The 15,311-nt window shown below is 39.8% G+C and overlaps 1 protein-coding gene across 1 annotated transcript in view; it reads left to right on the top strand.

Moving 5' to 3' along the window:
* LOC121321074 (dedicator of cytokinesis protein 9-like) overlaps positions 1 to 15,311 on the top strand; it is a 107,900-nt gene that overhangs the window by 16,540 nt on the left and 76,049 nt on the right. Inside the window, exon 4 of the mRNA XM_041259983.1 lies at positions 8,191 to 8,307. Coding sequence (XP_041115917.1) covers positions 8,191 to 8,307 — 117 coding nt within the window. The remainder of the gene's footprint in view (positions 1 to 8,190; positions 8,308 to 15,311) is intronic.

The raw sequence follows: 15,311 nt of genomic DNA, 5'->3' as shown, positions 1-15,311 counted from the left end.
TTAGACCTGGCGGAGTGATAATAGCATGTTCGATCAAATGCGTTCTTCCAGGCACGTTAGAAAACACATCACTGAACATTTTAATTAGATTGCTTACCTCTTCACGCTGATCAGGAGTTAATTGTTCCCCCATCGGGACCTCAATTGCTGACTCTGACTCAATTGAGGGTCCAAAATCCTCTCCCTCCTGTACAGGAGATATAAAATGGACTTCCCGTTCTTTCCACGGTTTCAGGAGATTAACATGATAAATTTGACTTTCTTTCCGACGCCCAGGCTGTCGGATCTCATAATTGACTTTACCAATTGCTCGAATAACCTGAAAGGGACCCTGCCATTTAGCAAACAACTTAGATTCCGATGAGGGCAACAATAACAACACTTTGTCTCCAGGTCGAAAGTTCCGAATTCTTGCATTTTTATTGTAGCTTTGTTGCTGCTTCTGCTGTGCCGCTTTGAGATTGTCATGTGCCAATCGACCGACTAATTCTAAGCGATCGCGTAACTGCAACACGTATTTTACTACATTTTTAGACTCCTTTGACTGTTCTTCCCAGCCTTCTCTTATGAGATCCAAGATACCCCGCGGCTGCCGACCGTACAAGAGCTCAAACGGGGAAAACCCCGTTGAGGATTGTGGTACCTCGCGAACTGCAAAGAGCAAGTAGGGAAGCAGTTTAGCCCAATTGCGTTTTTCTTGATCTACAAAGCGGCGCAACATATTTTTCAAAGTCTGATTAAATCGTTCAACAAGCCCATCCGTTTGTGGATGAAAAACTGAGGTTCTAATTGAACGGATTTTCAATAATTTATATAGTTGCTGAATACAGTCTGACATAAAATTAGTGCCCTGATCAGTGAGAATTTCTTTCGGGATTCCCACCCTAGAGAATATTTTTACCAATTCATTCGCTACAGCTATTGCATTCATAGAGCGTAAGGGAACAGCTTCTGGATATCTCGTTGCGTAGTCCACTACTACTAAAATATACCGATATCCTGACTCTGTTCCCTCCAGAGGGCCTACTAAATCTACACCAATCCTTTCAAACGGTACCCCAATAATTGGAAGTGGAACCAGAGGTGCGGGGCGAACTGACTTAGGGGCAGCTAATTGACATTCAGGACACTCCGATACATACTTCCGCACCAGACCATAAACCCCAGGCCAAAAAAACCGGGCCAGAATTCGTTCCTGAGTCTTTTCAGTTCCCAAATGACCTGAAAATGGAATGTCATGCGCCAATCTCATGACTTCTGACTGAAAAGGCCTAGGAACCAATAACTGTTTTACGAGCTGTCCCGTCCCGGGAGCCCGGGTTATTCTATATAATAAGTGCCCAGATACAGAAAAATGCGGAAATACCACCGGTTGTCCTTCCTGCATATCCTTCCCCTCGATATATCTAACCCGTTTCCAAGCATACTGTAACGTGGGATCATTTTGTTGTTCATATCCCAAGTCAATATCTCGGTCCCAATGGTTAGGTACACAGAGAGGAGTGTCTTTTATTACATGACCTTCCACCTCAGTAACCTCGCAGCCCCGGTTACACTGAATACCTACTCCCTTTCCTTGCCGTTTCAGCGATTGGTTTACTTTTGTGTCAGACCCCTCCCCTTGTCGTCTCAGAGTTCCCTCATATTTTTCCACCCGACGCTCTCTTTTTGTTTTTCTTGGGCGGATTTTAGGGTTAAACAGGTCGGATTGCAACGGAAAAATCTCGCCAATTGTTTTCTCCTGTTGCTTTAATTGTCCCCTGGTAGAAACTAAGACCATTTCCCGACCTAAAATACGATCAAAAAACGGCCAGTCTCTTCCCAGGAGAACAGGGTATGGTAAACATTGCGCTACAGCCACTTTAACGCAAGCTGAATAATCACCTACAATAAGTCTAACTTTAGTGGTGGGATAAACCCGAGTTTCTCCATGAATACAGGAGATAGCCACTTTACCCTGTGGCTCCCAGGCTACCCCATCCAAGAGAGCTTGCCGAATCAATGTTTGTGCACACCCAGAGTCCGCAAATGCGTAAGTACTCTTTCCCCCGACCTGTACTCTTAACTGATAAGGGCCCTCCCGACATTCCCCAGTGTTCCTACCTGTTACTGCTGACCAGGATCTTGTCGCCAGGTCCACCTTTATTACTGGACAATTCCTGGCAATGTGTCCAGGCTCATTACATTGGTAGCACACTTGGTTAGGAGGCATCAACGGAGTTAATCTGTCCTGCGAGTCCGCGACCGGCAGGTTAGGGGGATTCTCTCTCGCCCAGGATGGGGCTAACCTCGACCTCCATGGTCTGAAGGTCCGGTTACCCCCTCTGGGCTTCATTGGTTGGTTGGTCCGAGTTAGTTTAGGGGCAGGAGTGGGGTCTGACCCGGCACCTTCGTTTGCGTCTTCGTAGGCCTCCGCCAGGAGGAGGGCATCCTCGAGAGTGGTAGGTCTATTCCTCTTAATCCACTCTCGATTCCCTGGCGGTAGTATAGACGCAAACTGTTCTATAACTATTTTCTGCACCAGTTCTTGGGGTGTATGTTCTTCTGGCCGCAGCCACCGGGTGCACTGATCTAAAAGATATTGTCCCGCAACCCGGGGCCGCATCCCCTTGGACAGCTGGTATTCCCGAAAACGGCGCCGGTATGTTTCCTCCGTGATCCCGAGGCGTGAGAGAATGGCTTCTTTAACTTTAACATAGTCCCCTGCATTCGTGGCCGTCAGGGCTCGATATGCTGCCTGAGCTTCCCCTGTCAGGCAGGGTGCCAATTTCATGGCCCAGTGTTCCCTAGGCCACTCTGCAGCCTCTGCCACTCTCTCAAAAGTAATCAAGAAAGCCTCGGGATCATCTTCCGAGGTCATCTTCTGAAGATTAGGCTGAGCTGCAAACATCCGGGCAACCGCTCTCTCTGATGTTGATATTGATAGTTTTTCTACCAGCTGTCCCAAGAACTGGGCGAGCTGTTCCAGGTGCCGTGTCTCTCTCTCCTCTCGCTTCTCCTCCTGCTCCCTAAACATTGTCAAAACTGTAGCTGGATCCATTTTCACTTCTGACACCACGTGTGAGGCGAGAGTGTATTAAATGGAATGTCCAGACAGTAATTTATGTGTACAGAAATAAAATAATTTATTTTTATTTTCTATACACAACAAAAGGATTAAATAACAAACGAAAAAAACAAAATGGTGTGAGGGAAGGAGTGCAGGGGTGGAATCCAAAACAAACTGTGATGACTCGTCTTTAATTTGTCTTCGTGGTGACCATACATAAACAAAAAAAAGACAAAAGAAATGTTAGTGTTTCAAAAATCCCGCTGCACAAAACCAGACTCTCCCTCCACCCGTTACTCCTCCTACTTTACTTTCGGACCAACCCCGAACACAGTAGTACGTTCCCTTTAGTATGTAATGTCCCGCCTCTGTAGTCAGTGGAACACCAATCCCCAACCGACACGTGTCCTTCTCCTTCACTTGACTCCAGTGGCTGGAATTTACATACTCGTACTTCCGCCCCTCACCAAGGTGCCGCCCCTCAAAAGATGACTTTTGCCATGGTCACGAGATCTTGGTAAGGGAAGTCCCGAGTTGGTTTGATGCCTTCTACTGTCGGGAGGCTGAATCACAGACCGAAACCCCTTTGACTCATCACAGGCAGATTTCGACCTGTACGGGGGACATGTTTTGTCCAATTAAAAACGACTCAGCGTCCTAAAGCTGACATGTGCTCCAAAACTCATCTATATGATTGATATATCTTGATCCCTCTGCCCAAAACTTGAAAACCTTATACTGTATAGTTAAAGGACATCAGTATTTAAACCTGCCTCTATTACGATGTTAGAATTTTTTTTACTGGAGAGGGAACTATTTTTGATTTATTTTGAAACACATTTTCATGTACTGAGACTGAAGGGAAATTTAAAAAGTTATCTTGCTCTGCAAAAGCAGAACTGGTGTTGAAGTCATTAAGCTTGGCTGTTTTCCTTTACTGATGTCACACAATAGCTGCAATGGAATCATACCAGAGTGTACAGTTGTTTATTTTAGGTGCAACACTAATGCTAATTTTCTTTTTTCTTTTTCTTGTTTTGTGAAGAATGCATTTAAACACTGGCAGTGAAGCAATATTTTCATCTCTGTACACATGCTGTAGTTGTTTCATCTTCTGTGCCTTGTCCTCAGCATTCTGATATGGAATATTTAAATATTTATGTAGACTTTTATGAGGGAGGTTCTACAAAAGAGAAGATTGTAGTCATAAGTGTGTGTAGGCTGTGCTCCAAAAGGAATTTCAGACTGCTACAATAGCAGAAAAAAGACTGGACATTTGTTATAGTAATACACGTTTGAAATGATTTTCTTGGTGTTTTTTTTTTTTTTTTTTTTTTTTTTTGCAATTTCAAACTTAAACCAGAGGTTTATGAATCAAAATGTATCACGGGCAAATGGATTAAGTGCAGGAAGTTAAAATGCTGTTTTTTCACAGAGTATGGCTTGGAGCCTTAACCTTAAATTATTAGTTGGGCAATTGCCTACATATTGCTTGCATAAGCTCTTTGGCTTTTGCGACAATGACATCTGTCTCGAAGGGGTTAAAGCCATTGGTGGATAGCTCAAGGAAGTAAGACAGTACATTAGAAGATGACAGTTTATAATAAAAAAATAAAAATAAATAAAAAACCTAACGTTTTATTATGTCCATTGTAGAATATGTTTGTTGTCAGTTACCACAGACAATGGTGCCACAATAACTTCAGTAGCTGTTAATAAAACAAAAAACAAAAAACAGTTCTACTGGGGTAACTATCTCTATGTATGCTTTAATAATTGTTTTATCAATATCAGTACATTTATTTTATCATACGTTGTCTCTGTATCCATTCTATAGCAGCCGCTTGATGTGCAGCTTTGTGGTGTACCATCACAGCTCGCTATTTTTCCCTGCCAAGGATCCGTTTTTTGATATATTGCATGTATATGTTTTACCATAAGATGGTGTGACCCAAAACTGGAGGAGGAAGCTGAAACCTGATGTGATTAAAAATAAATAAGTAATACATGTAATATGATTACACAAAAGGGTAGGGGACGTTGCTGTTGAAAAGGTTTGGGTTAGGCTCTAGAAATATGAAAGGTATGGGCCGTTGTGTTTGATTCTTTTGTTACTCGGGTGGATTTTGTATACTGCAGTTCACTGGCAAGCCATATTCATTGGACTGGGGTTTGAAGAGTAAAAAGTCTTTGTTCTTTTTTTTCCTCAAGTTTTTCTCACATACTATACTTTATAATGGAAGGATAAAAGTTTTTTTTTGAGGTGTAAAAACGTTTAATGTAGACAGCAAGTACAGTTCATCCTGCCACAACTCCATATGCTTGATGGAAATACTTCACCTCTAGTGTTAGAGATAATACTGCAGGACCCCACGGGGTTTCATGTGGGCAGCGTAACGTTTCGTTAGCGAACTGTAAGGCTCGAGTGAGGCGCTATTACAGTACATGTAACACCTGTTTCTACTATAGCGAAAGATTAAATAAAGTCTGGAAAACCAAAAAGATCAACCCGATTTAAACCAAAAAGCTCAGGCTATAAAAGATTATTCTGCTTGCCTTCAGTCTGCAGGCCAATGTTTTAAACGTCTGATTTTGATTAAGAAACAATTTTATATGTTTCATGATTATTGTTAAAGAAACCAAAAACAATATAATTTTGTGGATATCAAACTTTATTTACTTAATCACTGGTGCCTATTGTACTAATGAAATTAATACATCTGCTGTACATATGCTTAACAAAACTATGTACAAAACTATTTCTTTACGCACGTCCTATTAATTCAGTTAGACGGTTTTCCAGAGGAAGTTGAAGTTGTCTGACAGGGCCCAGTTTAACTGTCCCTATCTGGTATGGACAGCAGAGTAATTAAGAGTACACTGCAGCCAAGGGACTAGATTTAGTGAACTGAGGCAAACAGACTTCATTAAAGTTTAAAGTTTTCCATTTTTCTCTCTTTCACAGTGAATCCTGTACTAGTGAAATTAAAGAGTCTTTCTCAGCATGCATGCTTTTTATAGCCATTTTGGTTAGGCATTAGCTGCATATAGTAGGCCTATACCTTGTTACTGCAAACAAACATGACCAACACACTGCCTCTTTTGAGACCTGGTCTAAGGGTTACTTTTAATTACTGCACTGAAAACAGGATACGAAAGGGTTTTCATGGGCCACGTAAATCAAAGCGGTTTACAAAATACTGTGTCAGATCTGGGCTGACCAGAAAGTGCAGCTCACTGAAATAATTTGCCTTTTTGTCTGTGTAGCAATAGTCGTGGTGGTTGGTTTATGTCAGTGTAGGCTTTATCTTGGTTTGATCTGTAGACCTGATTTATCATTGTTGTAAAGGTGAAAGTGCACCTATTGTAGTAAACTTTTGGATCTGCAGTGCATTTAAAGATGAAAGGGAATACAATTAGGAACTTTTGTTTTGCTAAAATAAGGAAATATATTGTATTTTTTTTTTTTTTGATACTTTTATGGATTTGTTTGTTTATTTTTTATTAAGTAATTGTATACGAACCTCTGTCAGTGCATCACAGATCTGATTTCAAAATCTGCTGCAATATTTAGTCTGGGTTTAGACAGACAATTTTGTGGTGATGCAGACTGAACAATCCACCTACTGTAGAGGCTTGGTTAAGACCCCATTTTGCATGTAGTGTATGCTTGAAGTGGTGGTATTGCTGTATTTTGTATGCTGCTCCACTCTGTTTGAGACGGTGTGAATTACAGGCCTGCTGGCGCCAGGAGGACACCCTGCCTTAGCAAGTGATGCTACTCACCCCAGCCAGATTCCTTCTCTGTTATTAAAGGACTTCTAAACCACAAATAAACAGAGAAAGCGACGGTCTTGTATCCTCCTGAATGAAATAACTTGTTTTTTAAACTGATTCCCTGATCAACACATTTTAATCTCATGGGTGCCACAGTAAGTTCTAATCAATCCACAATTACTGTTTCAGATATTATTATTATTATTGTTTTATTTTTTAGTAGACACCCTTATCCAGGGCGAGTTACAAAATATTAGAATACAAAGTATCACATTACAGACAAGAGGAGTTATAAGATGCAGTAAAATCAGGTGAAAATAAGAGCAAAATAAAGAATACGTTAATTATATTTAAAAGCGAGTTCGACTAAGAACAGTTAACTTTTATAGTGAAAATATTTGCTTATACAAGTAAAGTCCTGTTTAAGAGCACGTAGTAAGTACCATAAGTGGATGAGAACGATTTCAAATAAAAGCAATTACAAAAAACGAGAATGACTTCTGAAGCACACATACTGTGAGCAACATCTTGTTAAATGACAGGATGAAGAGAACATCATACAGCATGTGGGAAAGGTGTTTGTCACTGGCTATGGCTTTTATTAGGTCTTTCTGTCAGTGTGCAATAAGCAGTTTTTTGGGATAGATCTCACTGCATTTAAGGCTCCAGGAATGCAATAAGAGAACCTGGAAGACCTTGCTGGAATATCAAAGTTTAATGTCCTCAATGGGATCACATTTGTCTGGTATTTTCATGAATTCAGTTGCACACAGTCCAGCACAGGCTATTGTTCACTGCAGTATTTTTATTCAACAACTTCAACACATGACTTGCACTCTCCAGTACATTTTAAAGGTCATTAAACCAAAAAAAAAAATAGGAAACTTTGCTAAGCAAATTTACATGCATGTTTGCATAAAAACACAACTTGTCAGGCTAAATCAAGGGTTCACAGGAAGATGACACCGTGAATTAATTAAACTCTGTGAAACTGACATATAATTGAGTTAGTGATGTTAACTTTTTGTCCCCCCATCAAAGCAGCAAAAGTAACTACAGTAAGGCCAGAATACCAGTTTATTGATTGTCTGTACTATGTATCAATTGCTACTGTACATCACTGTATAAGGCTGATATAGAATAATATAAATCCTACTGGTATGGAGTATTTAAATATATCATCTATGTGGGCGCTGTTTCTACATTTTTACTTCTGACGAGTTTAGAACCAAATTTGAAATGGAAATCAAAAGTTACAGAATGTAGTTAATTAAATTTGTGTGTGTGTGTTTTTAACTATACGATACTATGCTTTATTTTGTTGATTTTAGAAGCTAATTTGTATTAATTTCTGTGCATTTCAGGCAAAACCCAAAGTAATCGAGCCGATAGACTACGAGAATGTCCTTGTTCAGAGGAAGACCCAAATCCTCAGTGATTCCTTGCGGGACATGCTTCAGTTTCCCCTTGAGGATTTCTATGTGAGTATAACAGTCTCAGGACAGCCCTTCAAGGCATGTCCAGTTCATAGCAGACACCATGCTCTTCATTTTCTGTAAACGGGAACGCAAAAAAACACTTCCAGGAAAACGTCACGTTAAAGCACTTGTAAGACATTTGTTTTGAAATGGTTTGATTTCGTCCTCTAATTTGCCATCTCACATGTTAAATTTGACAAACCATTGTTAAAATCCTTGGCAGAAGCCTTTTCCTGTGACAGATTGTAGAAAATGATGCTGCTGTTTCCATCACTCCATAAGGAGGAATGGGTATAATTTGACATGGCTTGTTAGCTTATTTTTCCTCTACAGACCTGACCCGAGACTAAAGGTTATCTGGAAGGCCATTAAACAAGAAGCAGGGATTCCTTCATTTTTCCACTAACAGCAGCAAACGACTTGAGACAGTTACTTCTTGCGTTAGTCTAGCAATTCCAACAGGAAGAGAACAAAGGTTTTAATATACAGTATGGCAAACTAGCAAAAACATTTAGCTTTCTGCACATGCTCAGGCAGATGTTCCAATGTGAACATAAACAATGGAACATTTTAGTACTTCTGTCAGAGCATAGCATTTCCATGTGCTGTAGGATTAGGATAAGGGCAGTATCTGAAGTATGAAAACAACTAAAAGCCTTAACATTTTTAATAACAAATGTTGATAAAAATAACATTAGGGAAGTATTGTATTATGCAAGAGCCCAGGGAAGGGTAGCTGTACGTCCATTTTAGGACATCCTCATTCCTCACCCCTCCTCAACTCATTCCTCACCCCTCCTCGAGTCAATCCTCATCCCTCCTCGACTCAATAATCAGACCTCTTCAAGCCATACTATCCCCTCCCCTTGTTTACGGTTATACTGGAATAGTTGGACAGAAATGTAATAGTACAGTTTTACTTGCTAGAGAGACCGGTGAGTACTAAGATTTAAAAATAAATAAATAAATAAAAATATACAAATTAAATAGGCCTATATTAATACAGGTACACAAACGTACGTTAATAGGAACTGCAGGTGACTGGTCGTGGAGTTGGATGATGCGGGACTGGCTGGTGCTGCACACCAGTGACGGGGGAGTGTTTGTTGTTGTTGGAAGCAGAAAGAGAAACGAGTAAACAGATAGTTTTACCCTGAGATTTCTTTTTAGTTGCACCCAGAGATTCATTTTTATTATTGTTTTGTTTTAGCGGCGTAAATCGTGGCCCACAGCGACCTGTTAAATTGTTAGTTAACCTTGTTAAATTGTCTTTGATCATTTATTATTGCAAAAAATAAAGATTGAGTTTGGACCTGAAATCGACTGAAGGATCGTTATTATTTTTGTTAATATGTTTTCACATTTTTTTAAAATTTCTTTTACTATAGGTTGCTTGTGTTCTGCAATGTTGAAATAATTAGTAATTATATATTACATTTCAGGATTAGTTGATCTGAAGTACGGTAATAAAGATTTCCGTAATTTAAACAAATCAAATATATTTTACCTTTTATGAGGTCAATGTAAATTGAATTACAACCAAATCAAATGTTTTTATTGTATTTGATTATATTACTTTATAGGTAGCTAGCTACTATCAATTTAGTAATTAATTGAAGGTCTGAATCAATTATCTTTAGCCTACTTATTAATACATTATTTTCACAAATATTTACATTAACTCATAAAAACTTTTTAAAATTAAAATGAAATGGAAAGTGTGCATGTTACTTAGAAAAAAAAAGAGTTATTGGTGTATGTTTTCATTTAAAGGATACGGTTGTGGTTTTCCATCGTCTGATTTTTCAACATTGCAAAACACAAGCAACCGATATTAAAGTAATTAAAAAATGTGAAAACATATAGTACACAGTTTCTTTAACCTACTTTCAAATTAATGCATAACACATCTTAATATAGGCCTATTTATATATATATATATATATATATATATATATATATATATATATATATATATATATATATATATATATATATATATATATTGTGAGATAGCAGGGAGGGGGTTAAAATCCTTCCCTGCTAAAAACCTTGTGAGAATGCACATTTGGGTGTTATGGGGTTTAATTGGGTAATTGTTTTATTGTTTAGTAATCCCCTGCACCTGGTGGTAATTGTAAATTAGAGCCAGGTGCAGGGTATTTAAGAGAGGCAGCCAGTCTGTTCCAGGCTGCTGCTGAGAGAAGAGCCCGACTGTGTGAGTGAGCAGTCGTATTGAGGTATTGTGTAAGGGTGTGTTTTTGAATGTTTGTGGCAGGTAAACGGTTTAGCCGTCCTGCGTGATAGTTAGGTTCCTGTTTATGTTTAGTGAGTGCTCCAAATAGGAGCTAGGTGTTTGTTTTGTGTTTATTTCATTTTGTGTTTATTAAAAGTGAGCGCTGTTTCAGTAGAATCCTGTGTGTTGAGTCGTGATTCGGAAGGGAGAAGAACCCGTGAGAGCCTGTGTGGCAAGCAAAAAGGTGACATATGGTACCAGAAGTGCCCTTCTGACTCAACACGCAACAATGGATTTGCAGGAGCTCATAGCTCAAATAAAGAGAAACACTGCTGCTCTAATTGAGCAAAATAAGAAGTGGGAAGTGGAACTGGGACTTCCAGAGCCGGAACCAACGGCGCTGGTGTCAATGTTTAAGAGGTGGGTGAGCTCAACACTGGAGCCGCCGCTCCCAGAGCCCAGAGGGGAGGAGGTGCCGCTCCCAGAGCCCAGAGGGGAGGAGGTGCCGCTCCCAGAGCCCAGAGGGGAGGAGGTGCCGCTCCCAGAGCCCAGAGGGGAGGAGGAAGTGAGGTGCCCACCTCCATCACCCCAGCGAACCAGTCCGGCACTGCTAGGTGCGGTCCCTTGCCCCTTGCTCCTGGACACCCTGCCGGTCTTCCTAGACCTTCCTGCGCTGGACCTGGAGCCCAGGAGTCTGCAACATTGGCCACAGCTTTTCCCCTGGTTCCCTGCTCCGCTCTTCCCGAGCACCCAGACGTCGCTGGGCTGCTGCCAGACGTCGCTGGTGCTCCCCCTGTTCGCTGCTTCGCTTCCCCTGGGTGATCGGACATCGCTGCGCTGGTCCCCAGTGGAAGATCTCTGTCCACTGCTGCATCCTCCTGTTCCCCGGTCATCGCTTCGGTCGGCCATGTCATCCCGGTGGGGTCCCTTGTCGCCGGTTCAAGCTCCCTTCCCGGAGGTGCCGGAAGATTCGACCCACCCTCAAGCCCGCCCGTGGAAGAGGGCGGAAATGGACATTTCTGGACTTGAGGGTGGGTGGTTGTGTTTTAGGGGAGGGGGTGGCCTTGGTATGGCCTATCAGTGTTTCACACTTGGGGGGGAGGATGTGTGAGATAGCAGGGAGGGGGTTAAAATCCTTCCCTGCTAAAAACCTTGTGAGAATGCACATTTGGGTGTTATGGGGTGTAATTGTTTTATTGTTTAGTAATCCCCTGCACCTGGTGGTAATTGTAAATTAGAGCCAGGCAGCCAGTCTGTTCCAGGCTGCTGCTGAGAGAAGAGCCCGACTGTGTGAGTGAGCAGTCGTATTGAGGTATTGTGTAAGGGTGTGTTTTTGAATGTTTGTGGCAGGTAAACGGTTTAGCCGTCCTGCGTGATAGTTAGGTTCCTGTTATGTTTAGTGAGTGCTCCAAATAGGAGCTAGGTGTTTGTTTTGTGTTTATTTCATTTTGTGTTTATTAAAAGTGAGCGCTGTTTCAGTAGAATCCTGTGTGTTGAGTCGTGATTCGGAAGGGAGAAGAACCCGTGAGAGCCTGTGTGGCAAGCAAAAAGGTGACAATATATATATATTTTTTTAAATCGTAGTACTCGTCAGTCTCTTTCGCAAGTAAAACTGTACTGTTAAATTTCTGTCCAGCTGTTCCATTATAACCGTAAAAAAGGGGAGGGGATAGGGCTTGAAGCAGTCTGACGATTGAGTCGAGGGTTGACAATTGACGCAAGGAAAGATGAGGTCTGAGGCTGTCCTAAAATGGACACCGTATAACTACTCAATTTCAGACCTACATAACTCAATTGTGCACACTGCAGCGTTTAGCAGAGCGAGAATCACGATGGTCACTGCTCACTGGAGTTAAATTTAGCAAGACTTAATAAAAGCAATTCATAAATCTCAAGGAAAAAGAACCCACGCTAAGATCGTGGGATGTGTGGTGAGACACAATTTCACAGAGGTCAGTGTTGGTTCCTGGCTGTGTCATACATAAATGTTTTGTCAAATCCCCAAATATATATATATATATATGTGTGTATATATATATATATATATATATACACACACATATATATATATATATATATATATATATATATATATATATATATATATATATATATATATATATATATATATATATATATAGATATATATATATCGATATATCCTATATATATTATATATATATATATAATATATATATATATATATATATGTAATATATAATTTAAGGATTTCACATATTGTAATACAGCCTTTTCAGAAGCCGACTACTGTCAATTTCGTTCTTCAAAGGAGAGAATCTGGCCATAATAAGGTTCTTTTAGTATGATTGCTTGTTGTGGGTGTGTAGATTTAGCCTTAGACATAGAGGGCATCCTGAAGTTTTATTACTGTAAACACATTTGTTGGTAATAACTCGCTGCACTTTTACTGCCTTCAGGCTTTACTTCCTATGGGTATTAAGTGCCCCTTTTTGAAAGCTATTATTAAGCAAGCATTCTTTTGTTAAAACTGATATTCGTATTTTCTCTTGTAGCAGTGCTGGCTGTTTGATTGTGGAGTACTAGGAACCAAGAGGTCCTAGTTACTGCTCCTATTTAAACACTGGAGGTCACAGTTTAAACTAATTAATTAGGAAATAATGAAATGAAATGAAATTGAATTAGTTATAACTCAAACTCTTAGGCTGGCCAGCCTACTATACTGCTGTTTCAATTTAGTATTAATGGATCAATCAGTTAAGTTTCTATCTTCTGTTCTCAGAGTAGTCTATGGAATACTGAAGACACGTCTGATGGTTGCCTTTAACAGTAATCTGGTTACTACACGAATCTGAAATTATTTCCAAGTTGTTTGTGTTATTCATGGCTGTTAGCTCACCTGAAAAAGACAATGTATTAAAAGTGGTGGTTAGATTGAAGTCAAATGGAGCTGTAATTACTTATGGGGGATTTCTTTGTTTATGTTTCTCAGATGTGTGGCTTCTGTGTGAATGAGGAAATGCCATCTTGAAATCGCACTTCCGATATATTGTTATTTTAAACGTACAATACCCAGCTGAATCATTGATCTGAACCTCATTTGTATTTCAATGCTGTGTTGGCCTATTTATGTAATAAAAAAAATAAAAAAAATCTAGTGCCTGTTTTATATAATATCAAATTTATTCAATCCTGTATTTAATTAGCTACAAAAATACTTCAGAAACACTTGAAGAGCAGCTGAGGCAAATGCAGCACTTGCTTAATTATGTGATAATTAACATTCAGTGAAGTGTAACAGAAGCCATTGCGGAGTTGCTAAGATTTAGATATCACCACATTTCGGAAGTGTCACAGTTGTTGTTTTTAAGGCCTTTTTATAAACTTAAAATTTCTGTTGTCTGTGGGGTGTCTAAGAAAACATTTGAAGTCTGAGGCAGGGAAGGCATGTACAGTCTTGAAGAATCTACTGTCAAGGATATGACGACCCACTGACTCGGAGTGTAGAGTAGTTACAGAGATAGATACTTTACATAATCATAACTTAAGCAAATGAATGAAAGCAGTATAATATTATTTTTTTCTTTTATGAATAACCAGCTGTTAGAAATGCTTTTATATTCTGATTTCTGACTATGAAGTGAGCTTGTGTGTGTAAATACTGTGAAATACAGTTCCTTTTAAATAAGATATTGATTACTTTTCCATACAGTACTCCTTTGTGGGGCATTTCCTTGTGGCAACATCCTGGCTTTTCTTATTCACGCACGTTTGCTTCTGTTGGTTGCATTAGAGCGATTGCGATCTCAAACCAGGGACATTCTGAACAGGATGAGGAAGGCAAGACCCTGTGATCACAAATAGAAACTTTGATGATTTTTATCATGGGTTCCTTTAGAGGCCTTTTGCTCCCAGCTGAACAGAATATGTGCTGGGGAAGCTTTTTCTGTTGTGGCTTCATGAGGCTGCTGACACATTATTGATTCTGTTGACTTTATCATTGCTGTTGTTCTTTAATGATGTCCACTGTATCGTTTTCAGGAAGCCAGTTTTGGTTGAGAAATCTGTAATGACAATCTATTTTAATTTGGAGTTGTCATGTTTTTTTCTGATCATCATTGTGACTGAGGCCTCTGTATTGGGTTTAGTTGCTGTGGATCAGTACTGCAGTACATTGCCTTTTCTTATAAAGCATAGTTTCTGGAACAATAGCCTCATTGTATTAGTCTCTAGGTTGTGGCACCAAGTTTAAAAAAAAAAAAAAAAGTCTAGAGTAAGGAATGAAACTATAAAATTTGACTCTGGAGTTTGTATTTATGTACAATGCCCAGAAATCATTAAACGCAATCCTCCCACTTGTTTTTCGGCCTTTATCGGCAGTAATGCAAGTCTATAATGGCAAGGATGTGCTATTTACGGTCTGTTTGAATTAAGAAACTGGCATTCAGTTTAATCCACTTGAACAGGGTCTTCAGAACAGCCAGATTTCTTATTTTTTGAGCAGTCAGTCTTGGTTATGAATAACAAATTCTAAACCAATGAAAAAAGCTAATGACTGAAACAGCCCAACACAATAAAACACTACTTTATGCAGAAATTATGACCAGCTGCTCCTGACAATATGTCAAAAAAGACTATTCTTTGTACTGTACAGTAGTTTTGTATTTTGGCTGTGACTTGAGTACTGAGCCTGTTACACCCCGGGGGGGGAGGGGGGCGTGTTGAGCGTGACAAGGAGGCTGCATCAACTTCAAATTCAACGACAAGGGCAACAGAAACAGAAGGCACAGTG

This window comes from Polyodon spathula, chromosome 9 (assembly GCF_017654505.1).
Source record: "Polyodon spathula isolate WHYD16114869_AA chromosome 9, ASM1765450v1, whole genome shotgun sequence".
Classification (NCBI taxonomy): domain Eukaryota; kingdom Metazoa; phylum Chordata; class Actinopteri; order Acipenseriformes; family Polyodontidae; genus Polyodon; species Polyodon spathula.
This window is presented reverse-complemented; position numbering and strand designations above follow the sequence as displayed.